Source organism: Protomyctophum parallelum (genome assembly GCF_964188405.1).
Source record: "Protomyctophum parallelum genome assembly, chromosome: 19".
Classification (NCBI taxonomy): domain Eukaryota; kingdom Metazoa; phylum Chordata; class Actinopteri; order Myctophiformes; family Myctophidae; genus Protomyctophum; species Protomyctophum parallelum.
Genome location: NC_139717.1, coordinates 32,444,008 through 32,471,101, shown reverse-complemented (window position 1 = coordinate 32,471,101; position 27,094 = coordinate 32,444,008). Strand labels below are relative to the sequence as shown.

Genomic DNA, 27,094 nt, shown 5'->3' with positions numbered 1-27,094 from the left:
ATCCAAATTACAAATATGATTCATTTCAAGTGACCTTTCCCAAAGAACGGAGAATAATTGAATACAAATGGAAACAGTTGGGGTTGACTACAACAAATATATTTAAGGGTCTGCTGCAGACCAAGCGGGGAAAATTAGGTTGAAGGTTCAATATCAAATCAAGTTGAAATTAAAATGAAAACACAGAGCGCAAAAACACGGGGTCAATATAAATTGGTGCAGTTACGAAATTAGGAATATAGAGTATGTAGCACAATAAAAATAGTGAACAAAAATCAAATACTGAAAATAAGCGTTCTTTCAATATTATCTCCCCAAGAGAGGTGGGTAAACTTGAGTGAGTTCTAGGAGGGTCATTCTGGCCTGGTATGTGTCAAGGAGGGACTGAGAGCATGCGAGAGGCTCATGTCTTTGAATAATTGGTTTGCAATGTCTGGGTTAAATAACCAAGCCCCCCAACAGATGGAATAATTGCCAAAATGTATAATCAAAAGTAACTAACTATTTGTCCCACAGGAGGTGTCCAGGAGGGAGTTCTGAAAGACTTAAATGTCAATAATATGTTTTAATGTGTCAATAATATGTCACATGAAGGAGGGGAGAGAATAACCCTGAGAGTAACCCTAATCCTATAAATTCCCTAATAAATTCTCTACAGGATCAGGGGGACGTCAATGTCTGAAGGTGTAATAGCAGGGGGTACACTCACATACAAGGTCAGGATGCAACACAGACCCAGACTTTCCAGACTTTCCAAATTTTACTTAAGTGGACTACAGACCAAAATTAAGACCCTCATGGACAACAAGGTGTCAAGTTCATATCCAGGAGGGACACCTGGTTGGATTCAACAAATCATTGGGTAGGATGACCGGACCGTGACCGAGCCGTGACCTATTCCGTTTTATTGTCACTGAATAAATGTATCTGTGATTCTGTGTATGTCAATCAAACCGAAGGCGACCTAAATAACTAACTTACTAACATATGCAAAAAACCCAATCACATAACCTCCTTGAATGATTATACGTGCCGGCAAAAGAATGTTGTGTGCTTCTGTTATCTTGCTGTTGTCCTTGTTGTGGTCCCTTTACAGTTGTAAGATAAAGTCACCAAAACGGTAAGTATGAAAACAAAAACACAGCTACACCCAGTGTTGAACTTCAAATATGTAAATATGAGACACACCAGGAGTTCTAGAACCTTATGTTTAAAAATATATATATATGTATTGTCGATGAAGGGGGGAGGGGAACTGTTTTGCGAGCTTTTGCTTCCATAAACAGGTCAGTCAGAGAGTACCCAGGCGGGGTTCATATACCCAAGCACCAAGGATTCCATCACAACTTCCACCTGGATAGGCTTGCAGGCTCGCAGACGCTGCGGGACGCTGCGGGACAGGGAGCAGTGCACCATCAGCTCGTGCCACCGCCCCTGGAGCAGAGACGGCCCTGTCTCTGGTTCGAATGGGGGATACGAGTTTGGTCCTAAAATCACCTGATGGGAAGTGCGAACTGCCCTGTCACCTTGTGCCTTGCATACCGGAGCCTAAGCAGTTCAAGGCCTATACGTCGGGTTGCGACTCGCGATAACAATTACCCACTGGACAACAGGATGGATGGGCAAATAAACAATTGCCCATCCCTCCCCCGCGCGAGAACTCTGCCCCCCAAGGGCATCCCGGAGTACAATTTTTGTCAACATGTTTTCAGTGTGCAGGACATGGAACAATGCCGAATGGTAGGAACAAAATGAACGTTCCTAGTGGTTGGTTTCCCCAAAAAAGGAGTGGTTTTACTATTTTACAGGTTTCCACACGCATACTAACTTGGTTTTCCTCACCACCAGTGTCCACCTGCACGATGCCTCAAAATGATGTCTGACAATAAGTAAAATACTACAAGAAGTTTGATATGTACAATGTGATTTATGGTTGATTTGATTTCCGCATCCGCGACGCAATGTACTTCTATTCATATGATTGACCTGACTATTAATTGTCATTCTTTTTTATTTTTCATCTTTTGGAATTCAATGTCTGTGTACCACTAACCCCTGAATGCAGTGTTCTACCGTCCCTGAATTGGTGTGCCCCTCGAACGTCTGTATGATATCTGGTAATTGATTACTCATTACCAAGGAGGGCTGGTGGGGTAAAGTAGACCCTTCAAGCAGTTACCATTACTTTCAGAGTGTGCCGCCTGAGCTGTGTGTATGCAAGGTCACTTCAGTGAGATTGCGACTGTACTGTATATATTGTCAGGGCAGAGAGGGACACGTCAGAATTCTCCAGGATAGACAAGCTCTCTGTCCTGTGCTTCGCGGGGCCCCCAAATCTGTGGACTGATAATGATCGAATCCGAATTCGTGACGTAACAGGTCGTATTTGCTTTCATATATGTCTTTGCTGTTCACATGTATATATCACATGACCATTCAATTTGGGATAATTGTGGGCAATCAATAAATGCCAGATCTTGTGAATCCATAATTTTAAGTGTACAGCCTGTTTATTGGACTATTAGATAACCCTCTCAACAGGATGACGCATCAGAAGCTAAAACTGCATTCCTGCACAAAACGTCATGGTCTCTCTATCCCTCTCTCTCTTTTTAATTTATGCCATCAATTTCTCTGTGCCTTTCATTTCTCTGCCGTTTTCTCTTTCTTTCATTCCTTTCAAAATGTCTGCTTCCATCACCGCCTTTTCCTCCCCTGTCCTTCCTTTCTTTGTTTCCTTTCCTCACCTCTTCCTTCCTTCCTTCCTTGCTCTCTTTCATTATTTCCTGAGTCCAACAGCTTCCTTCCGGTCTCTAATTCCTTCCTTCCCTTATTCCCTCCCTCCTTCCTTCCTTCCTTCCTTCTCTTCTATGCTGTATCTTCCTTTAGTCCATTCAGTTCAGGTTGTAACACAATCTCAACATTAACATTTTGACTGTTCTCTCTGATGGGGTCCTCTTCTCTGCTGGTGCTTTTTGGTCACATCAGTTGAGTTCAGGCTAGCGTTTGAGAGTCAGAGCCTACAGCACACATGGGTTTAGCACGTCAGTAGGTACTTCTAGTTGTGACAAAGTAGAAAAACAGACGAGCAAAGACAAAGGCCGTCTTAATATTGTTTATTTATTGTACATTGTAAATTACTTGTGTTTTTTTTAGATGTACTTGTTATGTACACGAGAGGATCACAATGGAAATAAGCAATGGACTTTATTGTGCTATATCCTCGATTTCGCAACTTTTCAAATAAACTAAAAGAGAACGTAACAGACAAAAACAAACCGGAGAGGAGGAGAAAAAAGGAGAAAAACTGAAAGAAACTGGACACCTGGATCAGTCCTGAGGCCTTGGGGGAGGAGGAGGAGGAGGGATGGGGTAGAGATGGCGGTGGGGGTGGAGATGGGGGTCATTTGCCGTCAGCTGTTCCCTCATATGCATCTATGTACGCACGCGCATGTTGTGTGTGAGAGAAAGTGAGTGCATGTGCGGATGCCTCCGTATGTGCATTAGTGCTGGAGGAGTTTAACAGGGGGTCGTACCAGATGGACAGAGTCTCTCTCTCTCTCTCTCTCTCTCTCTCTCTCACACACACACACACACACACACACACACACACACACACACACACAGACACACAGACACACGGTTCCACCTAGCAGCAGATAGCTTTCCTGAATTGTCCTGGTAAACCGTTGAACAGGATGAGTGGGAAAAGAAATCTAAATTCTCAAATTATACATATTCCTCTCTGGAGAGAATGTTGTATGTTTCATAAGCCCAAGCACATTCATGGCTGTAATACAGAGGGCTTTAAGCTTTGAAATGTGAAAACAATAATCATGGTGAACAGACTGGCCCCTTAGTGGATTTAATCAGGCTTGTCATGAGCTGTGGATGTGGCTGGATGACCGCTGAAGATTCATTCATTAACATATTTGAGAGGTATTATAAAATATGAAACCTAAAAAAAATGTTTTAACCTAAAACATTATATAGATAGATAGATAGATAGATAGATAGATAGATAGATAGATAGATAGATAGATAGATAGATAGATCAAATTATTCATCTGCAGCTAAATCAAATAAGATATTTTCTAATACCATTTCCCCTTCATTTTGGCACAATACAGCGTCGAGCTCAATCTGTGTGTAATCTAATTTACGTAATAATTATACCTGGAGATATTTACCACAGTGTGCCAGCCAACTTAAGGCTTTCATTTGCTTAATGACTAGCCTAGCCCACATAAACACGCAAATCCCCCTAAATGAACTGAGTGTGTTTACCATGTACATAAGGCAACACTATGGGCTTTCATGTCATGTTGAAAGAGAACTTTTGGGGGGAAATCTGTGTGATTTCCTGTGAGCTGTAGACAGCTGCAGCCCTTCATTTAACCCACATGTGTTTTATCATGTGACGACGTGCTACCTTATGATCTACGATACTTTGAGATCAGCACAACAGGGAAACAAATGAGACTTGCTCCTGTACTCACAATGTATTCACAATGATTATGCTTCATTTACAGTATGCATCGTCATACGGTGTTGCATGGCATAAGAATCCTGAGCGTCTGAAGTGAAATAGACAAGTGAACTTGATGTGTAGATGTATGCCTTCTGCATCTTGCAGATTTGACACCGCAACTAAGTGATAAATATACTTTATCGTACCTGGATGCCGTTCTACCTGCACTTTTCCATTATGAAGATCTTGTTATAGTTGTGATTCTGCAGAATATGTCCCACCAACATTTCGACGACTCGGCTTTGAGCTGTGTGACCTGTTGTAAGCTTGAAGAGCGGATATTTTCAAAGTATAAATCAAGCAAAAGTACACTTGAATTGCCCCACTTTCACTAAACTGAGTATTACTCACTAGTATGAGTGTTGCACAATGCACATACAGTTACAGTATGCATAAAAACTGCTGACTGACCACTCTGAGTCACTCTGGAGAGGTGAAGCGAGTGAAAATACCCACATAAACAAATAGATGTGACTAAAGAACTCCCAGTATAGTTCATCAAAGGGAAGGCTTTAGGTTTGGAATAGCCTACAGCTGATTCGGGACATTTCATAGATTTCCCATTATTTATAACGCCATGAATTGTTCATACAATGCAAATTGTGAGGAAAATAATTCTTAAATTAACAAGTCAAAAGACCAATTTCTCTACTAAATTGAAGTCTTCCAGGAAATCAGTCTATTTTGACCCCTACTAAGCTCAGACTCTCAACACACAGGCATTATGCATGCACATTTGCCCACCCACGCTCAGTCATTCACACACACACGCACAGTCACACACACTCATGAATACTACAATAGCCACTCCATCCCTTGTCCACTTTACCAAGACTGTGTGTGTGTGTGTGTGTGTGTGTGTGTGTGTGTGTGTGTGTGTGTGTTGTAGAAAGTATGCACTCTATGCATGATGTGTGTGAGTTGAGTGCAAGAATGCGTTCCTTGCAAGTCCATGCATTTGTACGTACCTACGTGTATGTGCGTGCGTGCGTGAGTAGTACATCCCCAATATTTGCACATCTGAGTATTTTGTTTGTCAGTGTGTTGAGGTGAGAGGTTAAATGCTGGCCAATTAACATTCATCACCGAGTTCTCTAGTGTCAAATTGGAAAAGCACACACACACACACACACACACACACACACACACACACACACACACACACACACACACACACACACACACACACACAGAGACAAGGAGGCTCTCTGTGTCTCTGAGTCAAACTCTCATCTCTCCTCCTCTCTGCATCTCTCTCTCTCTCTGTGCGTGTGTGTCTCTCTCCGTCAATTCAATTCAAAGGGCATTATTGGCATGAAAAAACATACGTTTACATAAATTGCTTACTCTGTCTCTCTTTCTCTCAGCTTATCAGGCTGCACTGTTTGTTATCTCGGCCAATGTAAGACCTCTTTTTCAATGTTTGGGACAGGGCGGGGGTATCCTAATGTCATCTTATCTCTAACATGGCCTTACTGAACTGCAATGTGAAATTCATAGGGGCCAACATGACATGTCATCATACAACTAGTTTAATTACAACACCACTGTGTTGATCTCTCTGGAGATACTAGATTTACCAAAATGTCTGTCTGTCTGTCTGTGACTCACCGCATCCAAACTCGCTGACTGACTGACGGCTAAGTAAATGTCAAGTAACCGATTTTATAATTTTAAACATAACAGACGCATAATCTGAGTACCACTATCGTTAACATTATGTCTCCACTCTCCTATCATACGACTAAGTACCAGAGTTGGTGACGAAGTGACATTTTCTTAAGTCTGACCTTCTCTCTTAGGTCACATTCTCACCTAATACTTCGGTAGACTCAAATCCGTATGGGCGGGGATTTGGGTTTCTTGCATATTTAATTGGCTGCGGTTTGCCTTCAAACTGTCATTCGCAGCAATTGGAAACGCAGCAGGGGGACCTTTATCAATGTGTTCCATTCATAAACTATATCCTACACAGTGAAATCTATGGTGATAAAATTACACTCATAACGTGCATGTGTCGTGCCGTCTGGGACCCCCCCCTCTCTCTCTACGCACGCAGCCGCCACACACTGTTCTTTTGGGCATGGAGGCACAGCGCTGAGCGCACTGATATAACTCCCCAGTCCCACACAGTGACAGCACTCCATGTTTACGGCACGCACAGACAGACAGAATATTATGTAGGCTATAATACACTGCAGTGTTTTTATGTGTTTTCTTAAGCAATTGATTAATGTACACGTCCTCATTTCGATCAGGGCTTCAGTCTCCTTATTCGACCACGTCTATCCACAGTAACGGGACATCTTTGCGCTGCGTAAAATATGCCTTCTCCGTCTCCAACTGTGTTCAGCTCCTCACCCGCCACATTATGTTTGCTTCATTTCCTTTATTTACTGCGGATTGCATTCACACCTGCACCGAATCGTAGTCAAGTGCGATTCGAAGCGAAGCGAAACCCACGTTTTTGGGAGGAGTAAAATGCGGTTATTTGCTGCGCATTAGGATTCGAATGAGCCTTCACACCTGCCAAACGAAGCGCACTTTCTGACAATGCGCAGCAGGATTCGTTTTAATCGCAGCAAAGCTCTCTGGTATGAATGCGACCTTAGTGTAGGTCCCAAAAACTAACAGCCACACATACACACACCGATGCCACGGTTTCACAGCAGCGCACGCACGCACGCACTCACACACTCACGTACGCACGCACGCACACACGGTGAGGGAGCCTGCATCTCTCGCAGCATGTTTCTCTGCTCCGAGGCAGGTGATTCTGTCATCGCCACGGTTACTGTCAGGACGCATCACTGGTAGCCGTGGCAACTAATTAAGAACTGCCTGTCAGCCCCCATGGTCAGTATGCACACGCGCGCACACACACACACACACACACACACACAATTAACTACCTGCCACATTCACAAACTACTCCTCCCCGTGCCTCCAAGACACACACACACACAGGTCAGTGCTAACTTTAATTCTGCCACTACATATCAGCATTCAGCATGCAAAAGCGTGCACACACAAGCGTGTGCGCAAAGTCACAAACTCACCCACACAAACACACACACACACACACACACACACACACTCGTGTCATTTGGATTTCTGACGCTGATAGAACGTGAGGTTGCTCCTCAGAAGTCTTGACAAGGTGGCCATTGGCATTAGTTCTTTTGGTAAAGTTTGTTTGATAGATGACTCCATCTCAACCCAGCAACAACAGCATCACAAGACCAGAGACCACCTGAAGTACAAGAACATTGAAATCACCTTCATTCAAAATACGCGCGCACACACAGTCACACACACAGTCACACACAGTCACACACACAGGCACACACACAGTCACACACACACAGCCACACACACACACACACACACACACACACACACAGACAGACACACACATTAAATAAATAAATGAGTGAGTGAGTCCTTGCATCTGTCCACACCACATTAAACAGTCATGTGAATTATCTCACTGAACTGTGTGTATGTGTGTGTGTGTGTGTGTGTGTGTGTGTGTGTGTGTGTGTGTGTGTGTGTATGTGTGTGTGTTTAGTAATGAGGCGTCACTAGGGACGTCGTCACTGAAAGTGGAGTGATCGGAGTAATGAGCGACAGAGGAGAAAGGAGAAGCGAGAAGAGTGAGACATATTCTTCCATTTCGTCTTTTACGCTTTGATGGATCACGCATCTCATGCCAGCAGTGTGGCTCCGAAGCCTGGTTCAGACGAATGGTTTGCAATGATTCGCTCACAACAGCCCGCGAATGTGACCCGTTGTGAGCTCGTAGATTGACAATTTTAGGCACACGACACATAATACGAATTATATATTTAAACATACCTGCAAATCAACCCATAGAATGAATTGGGAGAGGCTGACACACACCACAATATACGTGCAAACATTATGAGCTCACACTGTATGACATAGCAATCTCCTGGTGAAACCAGGAGATAAAAATGTCACGCAGTCCGCCAGACAGATTTAAGATGGGCGTGTTTTGTGCGGTCTGTTGTGTTCGAAGCCAGTTCCATGTAATGAATCCCCCTCCCTGCCTCGAGACCCTGAACAATCCAAAACAGAGTCACTGCAGAAAGACAAATAGTCAGGCCGATTTCAGCTGAGACAAACCCACCAATCACAGGCGGAGGGAGAATTCCAGACAGCTCATAATGTAAGCGCACGGACACACACACACACACCGACACACACACACCCCTGAAACTAACAGGAGCAAAGTCCAAATCTTTCTCTCATGTTGCTCTCTCTCAGTCTCCCTTTCTGTTCTGCTCTATATGCACAGGGATGTGGGGTCAATTGCTCTCAGGCTCACATTGCAACTCTCTTTCGGTTTAACTTTATATGCGTCCTACATTGCCAAAGAATAGCCTAACTAAACTATTTGCCTACCTAAAGTGGAACACTCCAGTTTCCCATTCCAAACATTGTTGCATGATTAATCCCAAATACTGGAAAGCACGCTCAAGAGGCATTAACAAATATTCTCATAGAATAGTGGTTCTCAAACATTTTCATATCTTTTTAAAGGGCCCTCAAATTGATGTATTTACAAAATATTAGCCCACAGACCTGACGTCCCATTTGAAAATATTTTATTCCAAGGACCCCATAAAACAGGGGTTCCCAAAGGGTCATCAAAGATATTAGAAATATATAAATAAATTACACACCTGAATGAAATTTCACAAAATGAGTTAAATACAATGTAAAAATGATTACAAATACATTTTAACCATTGTTACATTGTTCCTCATTTAGCTGGGGACCCCCTGGAAGCCCCTCAAGGACCCCTGGGGGTCCCAAGATCCCACCAGCGTTAACGCAAGACATGTCCTTGGGAGAGACACGGAAAAGAAAACGGAGCGCTGCATCCTAAATTCACATCAGCCTGACCCTCCCCTCCCCAGCATCTTTCCCTCTCTCTCCCTTCTGCCTGCTATCACCCCTGGCAGCCACCCTTCCCCTCCATGTGTTCATGTATGGTCTATCAGTAGATATGGAGGAGGTAAGGAATGAGAAAGTGCAGCTGGAAATGTTTTTGTGTCAGCCCGCTCTGTTCCTGTGTAGCCCCTTATCACACTTCAAACAGCTACCTGCTCTCCCACATTGGGTTTTATACCATGGCATGCTATACAGACTCCAATGCATTTCTATACTCTGTTATACCATACGATAGACTCCCATTCATTAATGTATTCTAGGGAGGTAATATATTGTCAATTCACGGCAAGAAGAATGTCTCAATATTATCGTGGGCTTAGGTAATCGGGAACTGCCCATAGACCCGAAGTCCCGTTAGTCCGAACATGCACTGCTCCCGTGCTTGCGGTTAGGTTTAGGTTTGATCCCGTGCTTGCGGTTAGGTTTAGGTTAGGGTTAGAGATAGGGATAGTCATTTCGGAACAATGAACCTTCTGACTAATGACACGGCACCAGGTAATCGGGACGAAAATATTACTGTTTTTTTTCCCCGATAGATAGTGAGATAGATAAATAGACCTTTATTGATCCCACGAGGGACATTTTGTCGAGAAAAGTCAAATATCTCCTTGAACAACATCGGAGGAATCCTATGATCGTGTTCACAGTGATCATATGTTCAGATGTTTACAGATTTTACGCTGATCTTCATAACATCCCTCCTGTAAGAAACCTTAGCAGATGTTTTAAAGATCAGTGACAGATGAGTGGACTTCATGAGCAGAGCTATATTAAGCCTGACTTATACTCAGTTGTACGTCTGTGTCGTGCACCAAAAACAGCTTGTGGATCGGCTTATGTGCGACACACCGTACACAACAAATTATGAATCAGGGCATTTATGGATTCACGGATTATGGGTTTTTTGTTATCGTTACATCCATTATTCTTATGTTAAATACACCCATTCGTATAGTTATACCATACTATAAATTTCAATTAAAGTACAAAATATGTTATACCGCGTTACTTACAGAGACATTCATTTCTATATTCAGCTACCACACCTTTTACACAACCCTCCGATAACAGTAAATCACAATAACAATGTGATGAATGGTTTATTAATTCAAATGACATAAAATGATGTTTCCACATTGGTTAGAGTGGCAGGCAAACATTCTGAGTGGTAGGTGGAAATCTACCTGCCACAGGCGCAGCTGGAAATAATAATCATCATTACATTTCATAAATTCAGACCCAGATAGTCACCTCACACCTGCAATGGTTTTCAAACATTTTCTTGTCAATAACCCCCAAATTGATATTATATATCAATTCGGGGGTCCTTGACATTTAATTATTTGAGAAACCCTGGCATCCCTATTTTGAGCATGTCAGCTCAATGTCACTTTTTGTGAGCTTATAGAACGGCATTTCTTTTAATCAGCAAGTATCGCGATTCCAAATAGCCCCAAAGCCCAATTTTAATTATAAAATAGGACTTCAAATCACTCTACCAAGAGGTAGTAACTATCCAGGTAACAAGAAACGTATTCTATTTTGTATCACATTATTACAGACCATGAAACTGCCCTTTAAGCTTTAGTTCAGGAAATTAGGATTGTGATTGATGTTGTTTTCCATATACCAACACTTGCATGTGATACTGCACAGTTACAAACTGAATTATGACAGAGAGCAACACAAGTAATATGGCATAAAATGTTGATACTGACACAAGTTGATGGTGAATGGAAGTTGTGAGAGAGCATGCAAAAGGAACAGTGGCAGGCAAAAAGGTGGTAAGCTATCACAAAGCGTCGCAAAAAGAAATGGCCGACATAAAGGTGGTAAAGTCCGTCTGTCACAGCCCTGTGATGCATTAAAAGACAACTTCAGTCTCCAGTTTAAGTCCTGCTTGATTGTGCAGTAAAAGCTATTCTGACGCACGCGTGGGCCGTGGAGGCTTACAATCGTGTAAGACTTGAACTTCACATTAAGCGAACATGTGGGAACGATTCAGCCCTTGTTATGTGATTCAAGCAACGGTCATAACAACTCTGTAAATGTGTTAACAGCCAAACTATTTTCAAGCCCTGAGTGACAAGGCTGTAAGCAGCACACGTCACCATGGACCCAACTACTCCATTTGCACATGGGTAGAGAAGTTTTCAGCTGGTTGCTCAAGAGAGCCTTTATTGTCCTGTTTCTAGGTGACATCATGCAAAAATATGATGATCATATTAACATTCCATTTGAACAACACATCGGTAGAGGTTTTGAGCTGGGGTCTGTGCGGTGCTGGTTGCTCACGAGAGCCTTCATTGTCCCGTCTCCAGGTGAAATCATGCAGTAATATGATGAACATATTAACATATTATACTATCCGTGTAGCTCTATATGAGAGGACAAAATGAAAGAAACAACATGTATATGTGAAGCTGACACTAGGATTGTCTGATAAATATTGATTACCTGCATTATCAAAGGCATATTGATAAAAAGTCTTCACCCTAAAATATACACTATATTTATTATTCTGTTGCAGTGGTGCACACAACTCTAGTATATTAGTATAACAGTATAATAGTATAACAGTATTCACCACAAACAACAGATCACCTAATCTGTTGGTAATCTCTCCCTTTCTCATTTCCAATTTCAGCATTACCGATTTACCGTATCACTTTATTTTTCTTCCTCAGTCTCACCCTACCCTGGACTGCTAACCTTCATGTGCTGTTCCCTGGGAAACTCTATATGAGCAAACATACAGAGGGACTTGCTGAACACACTAACACACATGTACTTGACCGTGGTAAAGTACAAGTGGTTAGCTTGAGGCCAGAGAGAGGTAAAATGCGCCTAACCCAAACCACATGTGTGGCTCTCTCGTGTGTGTGTGTGTGTGTGTGTGTGTGTGTGTGTGTGTGTTATACATGGAGTAAAGCACCCATAGCTCCTAAAGCACACAGATTTGCCCACCCAGCACTCTCTCTCTCTCAGCCTGGTGTGGCCTGGTAGGTAGTGTGTGTGAAAGAAAGCACATGACATGAACAGACCGATACAGTTCATGGCTTTTTAACCTTTTTGACCACAGAAGCTTCTTTTTTTTTTAACAAACATGCTCTCTCTCCAGCAATACTGAGTTGTGTATTCATTCATACAGCTATGAAAATTCCAACCAATTTCTATTTTCTACTACTGGATGCTGAACAGCTCAATGGCACTTTGACAAAACTGTTGAGTCAATTACCCCACCCACATTTTCCACTTCCAGAAATCCAACAACAATATGACATTGCAGATAGGACTGCGTGTAGCCATTTTCTACCATTCCGCGAGAAATATCCTCATAAACGGCCTTGTTTCTGTACATTTCGAGTTTAGAATATTGTACAGAGGCATCCTCCAGTGTGCCTCCTCCCCAAGTGACATGACAGGGGGAGCATCATTGGCCTTTCACAATCACATCCTACCCGGTTTGCATTTAACCGCCTCCCAGGCTCCCCCCTTCGGAATTCCAATAACGTTTTCATATCGCGTCAAATAAGAACTGTGTTCCAAAAATAAACAAATGATCCCAGTGGTTTGACTCATATGGATATAAAGAATCAACTGAATGAGACAAAAGGCTATTGTTACTGCCGCCGAATTATTAACATTTTCGCTAGAAACAGACTGTACCAAATATGAGTGACTGACTGTTGTAACGATACAGAGACACCTCCCTGACAATATCGCTGAGACAGTTTATTTATTTGTGGACCACAATGCTTATATGAGACTATTTCAAATAAAACTTCTGCGACCGTGGACCAGGGGATGAGCGAGTGACGTCAGGACTTTGGTACAGATTTCATCGTCTGTCGGGCGTCCACTGTAGTGCTGACATAATGAAGTGACATTATTCCTATAAAACAAACTAGCACTATTGTTTTCTCTCTTTTCTGTCCTCTCGCTTGTTTTCTTTCTTTTGCTCTCGTTTGGTTGTTTTTCTCTGTCTCTTGTTTGTTTACTTAAATGAAAATACTCGCGCTCTGTAATGACGTCATGTCAGTAGCGCTCGGGTCGTGCTGCAAGTGACGTTTGGACTGTTTGATGTGTGACTTGGGTCACTTCATGTGGTCGTTGCATTCAGACTGAGCCAGAACTCCTCATGTGATTGACGAATGGACACACTCACGCGTGCAAAAACACACATTTTATAACCTTAGATTTTGTAGTTCACCTTGTTTGCAAGCAATAAACTTCTCAGACAAGATGACCCAGTGAGTCACGGCTGTGTTATGTATGCATTAGTTTGTGTACGCGTGTGCGCAAGTGTGCGTGCGTGTGTGTGTGCCCATGAAAAGAGAAGCCGAGTATAAGAGACAAGTTGTGTCATGTAGAGGTAGCACTGTATCTGTTAACTGTTAGTCCAACAAGACAGCTCTCTTGGCTCACAGCGAGAGCGAGACAGACACACCTTTATTTACTTTCGGCCCAATGGAGGCACAGTGGCACACAGAAACATTTTGATTTGTGTGCGTGTGTGCATGTGTGCGCACGTGTGCGTGTATGTGTGTGTGTGTGTGTGTGTGTGTGTGTGTGTGTGTGTGTGTGTGTGTGTGTGTGTGTGTGTGTGTGTGTGTGTGTGTGTGTGTGTGTTTGCGTGTGTTGTGATTCATAGTCAAGTTGACTCAACTGAAAACAGAGTAGAAAGAAAAACCTAACAAAAGCATTCCAGAGAAGGAATCAGATTGAGAGACCTTGGCTTGGACCAAGGAGAAGGGAGAAATCAGGAGTGAGAATACCATCGACTTTATAGAAAATAATTTGCTCCTCACTGTTGAGCCATCCCATTGAATAAATATAACATGGCCTTTGTGGTAGTTTAAGTCTGAATCAAAATTTCAACATTTTTAAACGGATAAAATAGCAAAGTGTTGCAATATGATGCATTGAGAGTTTGGTTAGCTATTTTCACTCTTTGGTCTTTGGACAAGAAGTGTATTATGGAGTGGCTCATGTTCAGAGTAGGGTGATGGGTAACATGTTGAATCAAACCATAAGTGAGAGTCATTTCTGTGCATCACTGCCTTCATCGTGTCTTTACATTCCTTCCTCAGACAACAGAGTCTAGAGATTCATGAACATGAAACCACCACTTCAGTTTTGTCACGGTTCCTCTTGGAAGGTCGAAGTGAGGAAGAAACGAGAGAGGAGGGGAGGGTAAAGGCAGATTATGTGAAGAAGAAAGGGGGAGAGGAACAGGAGAGGTGGAGGAGGTACATGAGAAGAGGGGGAGGGTTTGATCAATGTTGTGTTTCTTTGTTTAGGTTAGTGGGCCATAAATTCCAAGGAGAGGGAGAAGAGCAGTGGGGGAGGGAGGAGGGGGCTGCAGGGAGGTAAAGTAACTGTTAGGAGAGTGTGGTGTGTGTGTGTGTGTGTGTGTGTGTGTGTGTGTGTGTGTGTGTGTGTGTGTGTGTGTGTGTGTGTGTGTGTGTGTGTGGGGGGGGGGGCAGAGTTATACTTCAGTAGTGTGTGCTGGGAGAGCAGTGGCGGAGTGGAGGGAGAGAGGAGGAGGGTGCTTGTTTGACTGAACCAACTGATTTCTCTCCGCTCCGCTAGACACAGTGGAGTCTGCTTAGTATCACCACGGCGGGGGGGGGGGGGGTTGCAAACATCAACATAAAAAGATTAAGAGTCAAACACAAAGCTGACCTGATACCAGGCCTCAGCAATAAAGGCCACAGACAGATGAAAAACTACTGCATGTTTGGAGTTTTTCTTTTTACAGATCTGGAAATGTACTTTGCAGCTCTGGGTTCTTATGTTTTCTTGACATTTTCAACAGAGACCGACCACACTCAATTATATTTCCTCCTCACAACTCAAGAGAGCCTACTTGCATTTTTTGGCCAGAAGATTAGGCAAAGCTAAAATCCTAGGTTTTTTAGACAGGCTTGAGAGAGACACCCAAGCTGCTTTCACACATGAACTGCTTTATTTATTTATATGTTGCACGCCATTGCCACACAATTCGAAAACATCAGATCTACAAGCTCAGCTACAAGCTTGTAGATCGTCTAGTTCCACGAGTGCGCCCAAGTATAAATTGTGCTTAACCCTGAACTTATCTTAGACATTATCCAGAGGCTTTTATGTGAGAACGCAAATGTCCGAATCAGCTGGACCGGACATGCAATGGACATCAGTAACACGAGAAGCAATGCTGGCAGAAAGAAAGAAAACAGGTGGCCGGTGGACATGGGGCTTCATGCATAGTAAATTCCATGACCTTTGTACCTATGGAACCCATTCACACGCCATTTTTAGAATTCCCTAAATGCATGGTCACCAATCTGCAAAGACAGGTTCTTCATCTGCGAATAGGCTGTCTGGAGTCAGGGACCAGGGTACACCACACTGCAATCTTAGTGCTTACATGATATATTCCCACTAGTATAAAATGACTGTAATTTACTGTTATTAAATTTTGGCATCCTGTGCGCAACAATGGTTAAGCATATTCTATTATGAAAGACATTCTGAACCCAAGGCAAGTGTTTGTTTGTGATACTTGAAACGGAACATTACAAATACTTCTTTTGATGTTTCATTCTAAGATTCAAAAAAAGACTTTGTTTTCTATTCATTTTGATATGCTCACATTATTATGACACATTATGGAGCATGCTAAATGATGATGCAAGTCATTGAAAGTCTTGATGCAAGTCATTAGAGATAGAAGTTATATTAACTTGAAGTAGAAATGTTCTTGCTAATGATGGGAAACTATACTTTAGAGTCTAAACCTTGAAACTTAACATAAATTGCTCATAATATTGATGATTCTATGCCTATCGGTACATAACTCGAACAGCACTGCTCTAGCACCGCGACTCGCTCACCGTGGCCTCTCGTTGCTCAAGCCCGCCAGAGACGGCGCTCCTCTGTTGCTGTTTTTTCTCACCAAGTGGGCCGTGTGGCATAAAACAAAGGCATGAAACTATGCCTAAACCTAACCTGAAAATAAACACTGCGATGAGAAGGATTTGAACCCGAGGCACTGGTATTGAAAGGCTAATGCTAGGGATGCACCGAATATGATTAATATTATATATCTTTTTTCCTACCATTGCTGTCATGGCCGTACCTTAAAGCTACCTGATTTATGGCAAAATAAATGGTTATGGCAAAACTTAACTTAAATAATAATCACTATTATGGGTCCATAAAACATTTATTCACTCCATTATTGACTGGTAGAGCAGACACTACTCCTACAACTGAGTGCTGGCGGGAATGTGGTGAACAGATCGGTAACCATACGCATATCTTTTGGACGTGTTACAGCCATTCTGGAATAATGTTTTTTTGACACTCAGATACCACAAGATTTCAAGACAGAGAGGAGTAGTGCCGACTGGGTTTGAAGGTAGGAAAAAGGACTACCTCCTCCAGATATTGTTAACAGCGGCCAAAAAGACTATCACAATATATTGGCTAGGACACCCTCCAACCCACGAACAATGGCTGAATAAAGTAAAATTAATTTGAGATATGGAAGAAATTACTTATTTGGTGAGGCTACAAAATGAGTTTATTAAGAAATGGACGCCCTTCGCACGCATAGAAATGTAACATTACCAAGATGTATTTCTACAAAGAGATTATGAATGTTTAATGTGATCTGATTGTACTATGTGGGTAGATGCGCACTGTGACAGTATTTATAAAAATATGTATGGTGCGTTCTGTAACTCGCACATACTATTCATCATTCTCTCTGATTGATGGAGATTATTATCTCCATCAATTATCTCCCCTTGGGGAGAAAATGTGAATTTTGTACTGAGAACCGAATGATGCTATGCTGTGCTTGTATATAAAATGTATTGTCTACCCCGGCAATGACAATAAAAACAATAAGTTGAAGAAAACAAACATTTATTCAGCTCTTTTGAATGCATTAATTGCATACACTATTCGGTGATATATTTTCTGCCTATTCGGGCATTTTTAGCCATTTTCTGCCAAATATTTTCTGCAGCCGAATATTCGGTGAATCACTACTTAACAGCGACGCCACGTTCGTTGCCATCTAGGTTAGTTTGGAAGTCATTTAATGCGGTCCACTCATACGAGAGGCAGTTCCGTGTGCGTCACAGAAGGGGCCGTCGTCAATTTTGTGTGATATTGCATGGAGGAAAGGCCCCTTCGTGTCAAATATGTAAACAGCACGGAAGTACAGTAACACTTGGGCTAAAAGGATAACACAAAAAAGTCCTGGTCCTATCAGGGGTGGGTATAGGTACTTGTGTGGGTGTGGCAGCCTTGCAGTCTGTTCACAACCATCTACCACAGATGGGAATGACAGACAGACCTTCGATCAGACAGATAACACCTTGTGTAACATCACTTGGAGTGGGAAAAATAGCTGGAGAATATCTTTGACAAGATTAATTCTCTGTTCACACAGATAGACATATTCATCTATCTGTATCGCCAGCAAAGATGTATGGTGGGGAATGAGATGATAATCTTAATGGACTACTGGTCATCCGTCTCTAAGCCCTGATGTGCATGTGCGCACGCTCACTCACGCACGCACACACATGCATACACACACTGTGTTTATCGGTTTATGTATCTAGAAAGCTTGCCCTTTTCCTCTCCAACTGAAATCAGCTTAAAGGAGAAGATCGACAACCACATCTCTGGAAACCCTAGTTATTTCAGGACTCTACCTTGCATAAGGGAAAAGTCGTGATTTAATAATGATTGAATGAATTTCTACAAAATGAACGTGTAAAAGAGAAAATGATCTGTGTAGAAAGAATCCTCAATTGAAACAAATGGGGAAACACTCTACAAAATAAATGTTTTTGTCTCATTGCTATACAAGGGGGACTGTGGCCCGTGGGGTTTAATATGACACTAACAAACTGAAATGGAGAGTTAATCCACTACACATACATTGCCAATGGGTGTGTGTGTGTGTGTGTGTGTGTGTGTGTGTGTGTGTGTGTGTGTGTGTGTGTGTGTGTGTGTGTGTGTGTGTGTGAGTGAGTGTGTTTCATGACAGATGTCTTCTTAACTGGACTAATGGAAATCACTTCAGCTGCAGCCCAAATAGCCCTACACACAGGCACGCGCACAGATGCCTTGTGGCTATGTTAACATGCCTAGTCTACCTGAAAGCTTAGGCACACATAGCCTCATATATATAGCCTCCCCCCCAACACACATAGCCTGTCAAACCTGTTCAATATGCAGCCAGAATCCCCTACCGCAAGTGAAAAAGGCACAGCTAGACAATGTATCTCTCCTTTTGAACAAACAAGTACATAACTTTATTGTTATAGCTCTAGCAAAAGCTGAAATCAGTTTGTCTCCCAGCGCTTATTACTATGGCTTAACAATATGTTCCTGTTTATTAGCTTCATCATAATCAAAAGTGAGGGTTAAAGGAAAGTCACTATATCCCTTTGGGGGAAGAAAGAAATATGGATCATCATCTCGGGATGGAATGGCGTGTCCCCAATGTGGATCTCGGACTTCACCTGGCCAGCCTGAGACTTACTGTATAGATGGCTAGACTCCTGCAGAGGGCTGTAAAAAACAAAAATGGCAAACAGCTGGAAGATGAAGTCAGCTTTCACTGATAAAGGATCAATTAACAGACAAACCACAATTTGACCTTGAAATACTGTAATATTGACAACTTAGAACCTCACCCGACCCATGATGTGACCCATGTGAGTGAGTGAAGATTTTGCTTATACTAACCAGTCACTTTCACAATGAACAACAAGCTCCTCGTTAACACATGCTGTGAGACAAGAGACAAGGCAGCAAGGGCATTCACTTCTCGTCATTTTTACTAGTTGACTAGTTGCCTAGTTTACTAGTTTCTTTGGGGGGGGGGGGGAATATATATTTGTACATTTACAAACTGTGTACATTGGTGACTATAACCCACCTGATCTTGAGGCCTACAAAATCGGGGGGAAATATACTTTTATTTTCTTATCAACTAGTCGACTAGTGGATTTACTAGTCGACTAGTTGCTTAATGCCCTAGTGTGTCTGTATGTGAGTTGAAGTTAACAGTTCTGTGACTGAAGAGAAGAGAAGAGAATCTCAAACAAAAAGAGTTTGTTGGAATGGAGTTCCTTTAATAAAGACCTGGCTCAACTGAACAAACAACACCTGTAGACTTCAAACTTCCACACAGTTGTCCAAGTGCACACATGAAGGAGACAGACCCTGACGGAGGGAGACATGCACAGAGACGAATGCCTGACAGAAAACACAAAATAGCCTGGAGAGTGTCTGTCAACTAATGTTACTGAACCAATGGTTTCCTAAAGCACCATGTAATTATAGATACCACCCAAATTACCAACAACAAATCTCCATTACATCAAAGAGTAGGCTATACCAACAAAAGGTTATCATGGCATTAAAAAAACTCACTGTAGGCCTGTAAGGAATGACATGCATGAACTTCTCTAAAATCTAAAGTGTTAGTGTTAGATGGCTTGGAGATCACTAAGCAAGTGGAAGTTGATGAAATCACTACTAAAGCATGGAGTGAAGGAGGGATGGAGGGTTACGAGTGACCTTGTTAGATGGGTTGTCTGTATACTACAAAAAAAATAAAAAATAGGGCGAAGGCTTCGAAACAGTGATGTTCATTATGATGGTGGTGCTGGTGATGACGATGATAATGATGGATGATAAAGCTCAGCTCGTGGCTGGCCAATCATAACTCACCCTTTTCAGAGCGTCCCATGTGAGCTGGGTCCAGTAGAAGCAACAGAGAATAACAACACAGCATTAGATTGGATATAGCACACACACACACACACACACACACATTACTCTACATACTTGTAAGCACAACGTGAACAACTCACAATATGCACACTTGTGGCTGTGTGGATCCACACAACTTTTCAGTCAGATTTCTGCCGTGTTTTATAACATCCCATTCCCAACAACAAGAAATATCTAAAACTTGGCTGTGATGTAAATATGCAATTCCATTTTGATTGGACTGGATTGTTGAAATGAATACATCAAAACCACATCCAATCACTGTTTCATCATTTGCACTGGGGGAAGTTTTAAGAAAATGATTGATTGTTTCTAACTGAAATACGGGACAAAATATTGCAACATAATACACTGGCTTTGTTGGCTTTGTTTACAAATCTCATTAAGTGGAAACAAGCGCAAATCAATGCCAGAAGATCAAGCAAGTAGTTTCAGAAATCAGCACCCACATTTAGCTAAATCACACTCACAGAAAAATGTAGTAGATCTCTAGCGCACACACACACTTCTGAATTATGAGGACAATTCATTTTCCCACAACCCTCATCACTGTGTGTCTACCGTCTAGCCTTAACCTCTACACTCATTTTGAACCCTAACCCCTACCTGGCTAACATTAATATTTTCTCTAATGACGGTCATTGTGGTGATATTTGAGCCTCAGTAAATGGCAAAGGCATCATCTCTTTCTCTCACACATTCACTCACAACAGCCAGTTTCTCCATTAGTATATCATTATCACCAGAAGACTGTGTGAGCCTGTGTATGTGCATGTGTTTGTGCCTGTGTAATGTAATTAATCAGTTGGAAGCGTTGATTACTTAATCAGCCATTAGAGGTCAGCGTGTGGGATGTGCATGTGTGTGTGTGTGTGTGTGTGTGTGTGTGTGTGTGTGTGTGTGTGTGTGTGTGTGTGTGTGTGTGTGTGTGTGTGTGTGTGTGTGTGTCCGTGTTTTAATGCACAAAGCAAAGCAGTGGCAGGTTTCAAGTCGTCTTGTTACAGCAGCTGTGAAGCAGACAAGAAGAGAGTCGTTGCTGTCGGATGGAAACCTTGTGTCCAAAACAGTTTCCTTTTTTATTATAATTTGTTTAACATTTTAAATAGTGAAAACAGGGACGTACAAGCTTGCTTGTAGGTCGGCTATTTTCACTACTTGTGTGTGGCACTCTACAGTAGGGCATTCATTTATGAAAACAAAAACTAAAAGTTGAAATTCTGAGATATGAGGTTTCTGCACGACGATACATAGTCCAATATGCTCATCAGAAGAGGGACGTGTACATAATCCAGTTTGCCGTTCATTTCAAAGGCAAGGTTGCTGTTTTTGGTGGTCTGCATCACCAATCACCATCCCTGTTTTATCATCATCAATATCTATATAGCTTGACCCAGACCAGAGGAATGTCCAGATGAATTAAAACAATTCAAAGGAAAAAAGGTGCATGTCCTACTTAAACAGCCAGCTGTTCAAAAAAAAAGTATGATCTTTGTCACATGTCTCTTCTCCTTGATCTCTATCTAGCTTTGCTTTAAGTCAAGCTAAGAGGCAAGGCTCTAAAAAGTCCAAACCACACCAAAGAGTCAGGTTGAGACAAAAGTTTCTAATGTCAGCCACACCAGTGCAACTTCTTGCAACTCAATGAGATATTCATATTCTATAACTTATAATTGGCTGTTGATGATGACGTAATTTCGATAGGTCTCAGATGACATACATGTATACATACATACCTTTTGCCCACCCGACAATCCGACATTGAAACATATCTAAATTACGTCACCATCAACAGCCAATTATAAGTTATAGAATATGACCACCATGACTACCACAGGTATGTATATATTATATACATACCACTTCTGATCCAGCCGACCACAATAAGCTCTGCTTGAGCAAGTAATTAGTGTTTACTTTTTACCGTAGGTTAAGCCCGGGTTTTACTCTCAAGTCTCGAACTGACGCAATTCTTTGAGGGGCGCTAGCCCCTCCTATGCAGAGCTTTGTGTGTAGGTGTGTTTGAGCACGTGTTTGTACCACGGAATGTGATGATTTGATTGGCTGATGTATGATGATAAGAGCACCCCTCACTTCACATGAGTATAACTTTTTTAAACAGTAAGAAAAGCGTGAACAGAGTGGCCCTGGCTGATGACGTATCAGCAACAACATGACTACGTAACAGGTGACCTTATATGAAATCGAGTCAAACAGGAGGCTGGCCAGACTGAGTAGTGAAGTGACAAAACAAAACACAGAACGCAACGAATCAGGCTGGAACCCAGGCTACCATCCTCAGGCCAAAATGTAATGTTTGCACACAGTATTTCTCCTATATTCCAATAGCCAGAGGCAGATTGTAGGATGAAGGCTACTGACTTTGGTAGTTCCCTGTGGTGGCTTTTCCTCTAACACCACACAAAAAAATCCATTGTAGTGTTGGTTCAAACCACATTGGTCCAGTTGCGTGTGAAGAGCAGCACAAGCTATAGGAGCTGCTGCTAGCAGTGGTTTTAGATCTTGTTCCGTTTCTTTCCATCTCTGGCAGTTTGTCTCTTGTTCGCTCTATGTCGTGCTCTCTCTAAGAGGTAAATAAGTGGCTGGAGGACAGAGGTACATTTCAAACACAAGGTAGCATACACCGTCTAATGAGGGATGAGCTGATGAATGCTCAATGCTCATGCCCAGATTAATAACATTTACCCCCCCCCCCCCCCCAACACACACACACTCACTCACACACACACTAACTAGGCAACGGCAGAGAAAGAGACAGTATTTTCAAAGGAACAGATTTCCTTTACTGATATGTGTAGAACAGGTATAATGAACAAAACAGCCTTTGATTTGAATAAAGAAGTAAATGGCAGAAAAACATCTTTAATATTTTCCTCCAAAGAATATACATGTCTATATATTAGAAAGGAAATGTCACCTAATGTCCATTCCAATGATTCAAAATTACACTGATGTTACCACCTAAAATGTGAATTGGAAGAAAATATTTTAGCCTTTTAGAAGCCATGTAAAAGATGAAGAAATATGATACCAAATTATTACATGTGATTTTGTCTGTCAATGGTCTCTGAAAGCATCGGAGAGATTTGCGTTGAGAGATGCACAAGCAAATGGTTCAGATAGAGGGAAGAACACACATACACAAAGAGTGTGTGACACAAATGTGTGTACACATGCATGTGCGTGAGCACACACACACTCAGTCGCACACGCACACACACACACACACACACACCCACACCCTCCCTCCCTCCTGCCAGTTTCAGTCCCTTGTGATAGCCCTGGTGTAAATGTGCACATCCACAAGCCAGCGCTGCTTCCCCCATTTCATCAGCTAAACAACATGACAAGATATTTAATTGAACTCACCAAATGTAGCCAAGAAATATATTTAATGAAACCAACTTAGTTTAAATGTTTTTTTCCTCCCTCTTTTTTTTTACAATTATAATTACACCAACTGAGTTGTCATGTTCTAATGCAGTACAGGCTTCTAATTCGTCTGGATCACTAATGGAAGACAATTATTTCACTTCATTAAGATTAAAGACAGCTAGAATCTGTGTCACTATACGCAATCGCAGAGGAGAGAGGTTTGCATGAAGAAGCCAAATTAATATAAACCCGCTTATTGACTTTGACTTTGCAGAAAGTGGGGAAATGAATTGCGTGACACACACACACACACACACACACACAGTGTCACACACACAGTGTCACACACACACAGTCACCAAAGCACTGCAAGAGAGAGACAACAGGAAAAATGACACTTTGACTTGATGAGGAGAAACAGATGGGAGATAACATTAAGACAAACAGCATGAATGTGTTCATGACATGACATGTGTGGTTCGAAAAATATATTTGTAACTTAGGTTTCTCTGTCATCCTCTATGGCGGTTTGCACAAAGCAGCAAGGCAAGCAAATGCAATGCTCAATGGCTTAACAATGCTTTTTCTCATGGCTAGAATGACAGTTGTATAACTAATCGATTGTTAATAAACTTCTTAAGGCATACATATTTTATACTTTGGTGCTTTTAAGCTCTGATGAGGTAGGATATGTAAAATCAATATATCTGTAGATGGGCCTCTTGCTACCTGTTCAGGCTGTTCTCAAACCTAAATAATTCATAGTTTATTCATAGTCTAGAATGGAAGTAAAATATATATATAGGCTGCCGCTATATATATATATATATATATATATAACAGTTAATCGATTTTTTAATGGGATCACAAACAGTTTAAGCATATAATTAATCTAAGCACATGACTGGTTATATGGTTGGACTTTCTGAATCACTGCCAATTTTTTCCCTTCCTGTCAGCTAATGATGACCTGCCTCGCGCACTAAAACACACCATCCTAGTATTTACTTGCAAATTAACAACCCTCTCAAATTCCCAGAGCGGGTTTCAAAGGAATTCCACGCATTTGCTCCCCAGAGGAGGACCAAATGGACAAACGGGGCGGCGGGGGAGGGGTAAGGATATAGGGTCATAAAAGCTCACACTAATAAACTGGTCATTAATGACCAGTGTAATTAAACTGAAGTCATTAAACGACCACAGTTTTATGCCAATGAACGCAGGACCAAAAGTGTGGCATCGTTTTATGGCGCTTTTGCTTATTATTCCCAACACGTATAGGATACAGTCAGGGGAATGCTGCATGTGTTTCACGGGCTGAAGCACAACACTGTCTCTGGGTTGTTCATAAAGTCACATTAGTTGCGTTTTACAGCGATTTTGAGGTCAAGAGGACAAGAGACAGCTCTGTCTCTTCTCCCAATCTCGGACTAGGCTATGTCTGTCTGTCCGTCTCTCTTTTCTCTGTTCCATGTGTCTCTATACCTGCCTGTCCTTTGCTCTTCTCTCCCTCTCTCTGAGATTGTTAGTTTAGTGAGTTCTGAGCTGAGCGACTGAATGCGGAACTAAAGCAATGAACAGCAGACAAGTACTGAAGTACATGCCAAAAAGGTTCGTTATAGTCAAATAGACGGAGCTGTGCCATATCAAAGTGCTCCAGATCTAAAGTGGCCAACAGTGTGTGTGTGGGATTTGGCAAAATACGTCCGTGAACTGTATATAAAGTTATGTTTTAAAAAGGTTCTGAATTGTAGGATATAGGTGACCACTACAGTGCATTTGCAAGACAGCAGGCTCCGCTTTACTGCTACGAGGCGAACACAGGGGGTAAGGGGGGTTAGATCGTTTTTGTATGGTGAATTGGTGAATTAATTAAATCGTTTCAGCTTAACATTTGGCTTAAAAGGTGACGGTAAAAGCGAACCGATCGTTGTTATTGGTGTGTTGATCAACAATTAAATGAAACATCCTAACTTTAATTTAGTCCGGAGCTGTAGAGCACCGCGGTCCGTTTCCATTCACCAGGACTGTCTCTTGCTGTGGCATCATGTAAACGTTTTTATTACAGTGCAGCGAAATGCAATGCAGAGTTCAACAGACAGTTAACAGAAATACAGAATAATCTTGTTTTGTGCAAGTGACATCAGTTGTAGCCTACTTTTACGAAGCTAAAATTACTGTTCCCCCCGTCGACTCGACACAGTAGCCCATTATATTCCTGGTTAAAACTGGCATCGTAATTAATCACCTATGAAGACACCCGGGTTAAACAACATTGTGAACTGAAATGTAAAATATTTACCATATCATTTAAAAGCTACACATAAACAAAGCAAACTGGATTTACAGCTGAAGGGAGCACTTCAACCGTACCTTTGAATTCCAACCTATAGCCGACTTCTCTCGGACTCTCTCCGAGTCCCCCTCACTCACTCACACACACCATGAAACCTGTCTCTGCCTGCACTGAATTTTTCCACAGCCTTGAAAATACTGTTTTCGCATTTTAAACTACTAAAGGTTAAACTTTTCTCCAGCGCCACAGCGGCAGCGCACCTGGGATACATGTCGGGGCGAAAACACACTGCGCTTTCAACTTTGTGCATGATACAGTGTAACGTGTACACACAGACTGCTCGTTGCCGTGTCTTATCTCTTTAACAATTTTCTTTATTCTTTCAATGCTTTCTTTCCCTTTCTCATCCGTGTGGAGAAAACGTTGTAGTTTCTTACCTGTCGGTATCTGTCCGGAGACGCTCCCATTCGGCGAAAGAACAAACGCCAGTCCCAGAAACAGTAACAACGTATCCATGTTTGTTTGAAGTCGGCGTTCTTTAAAACCCCAATAGTTTCCCCCAAAGTTGTGCTTTCCCCCCACAAGTTTGAAGGCTTTCTCCCTCTCCGCCTCCTCCTCTCTTTCCTTTCCCGTCCTTTCTTGTGATTTATTCCTGTGGTTGTTGTGGTGACTTGAAGTGCCCCATTCTTTCTCTGGTCTGTTCTCGGTCTTTTCTGCTCCGGCAGGTCTGGCGAGCAGGCAGCGGACAGCACTTTGTTCCACGGGGAGTCGCGTCGGGGACTCACACACACACACAGCGAGCACAGCGAGCGAGTGAAAGTCCGTGACGTCACACGGTGGCAGGCACCCGATTCAAAAAAGTGTGTGCGTGTGCGTGTGCGTGTGTGTGTGTGTGTGTGTGTGTGTGTGTGTGTGTGTGTTTGTGTGTGAGAGAGATGGGGGGGGGGGCAGAGAGTAAGACAGATGAGGCAGTGACGGTGTGTGTGTTGTTTGTGTGTGAGTAAGACAGGCAGTGTGCGAGGGGGAGCGAGAAAGACAGGCAAGCGCGTGTGTGTGTGTGTGTGTGTGTGTGTGTGTGTGTG

The 27,094-nt window shown here is 42.3% G+C and overlaps 1 protein-coding gene across 7 annotated transcripts in view; it reads right to left on the bottom strand.

Annotated features, from left to right (window-relative positions):
• Positions 1 to 26,779, bottom strand: part of ptprk (protein tyrosine phosphatase receptor type K) — a 139,583-nt gene extending 112,804 nt beyond the window's left edge. For all 7 annotated transcript variants that reach the window (XM_083789788.1, XM_083789792.1, XM_083789790.1 and 4 more), the window contains exon 1: positions 26,450 to 26,779. In XM_083789788.1, the coding sequence (XP_083645914.1) occupies positions 26,450 to 26,528 (79 nt within the window). In that variant the 5' untranslated portion in view covers positions 26,529 to 26,779. The remainder of the gene's footprint in view (positions 1 to 26,449) is intronic.
• Between the last annotated feature and the right edge of the window lie 315 nt (positions 26,780 to 27,094).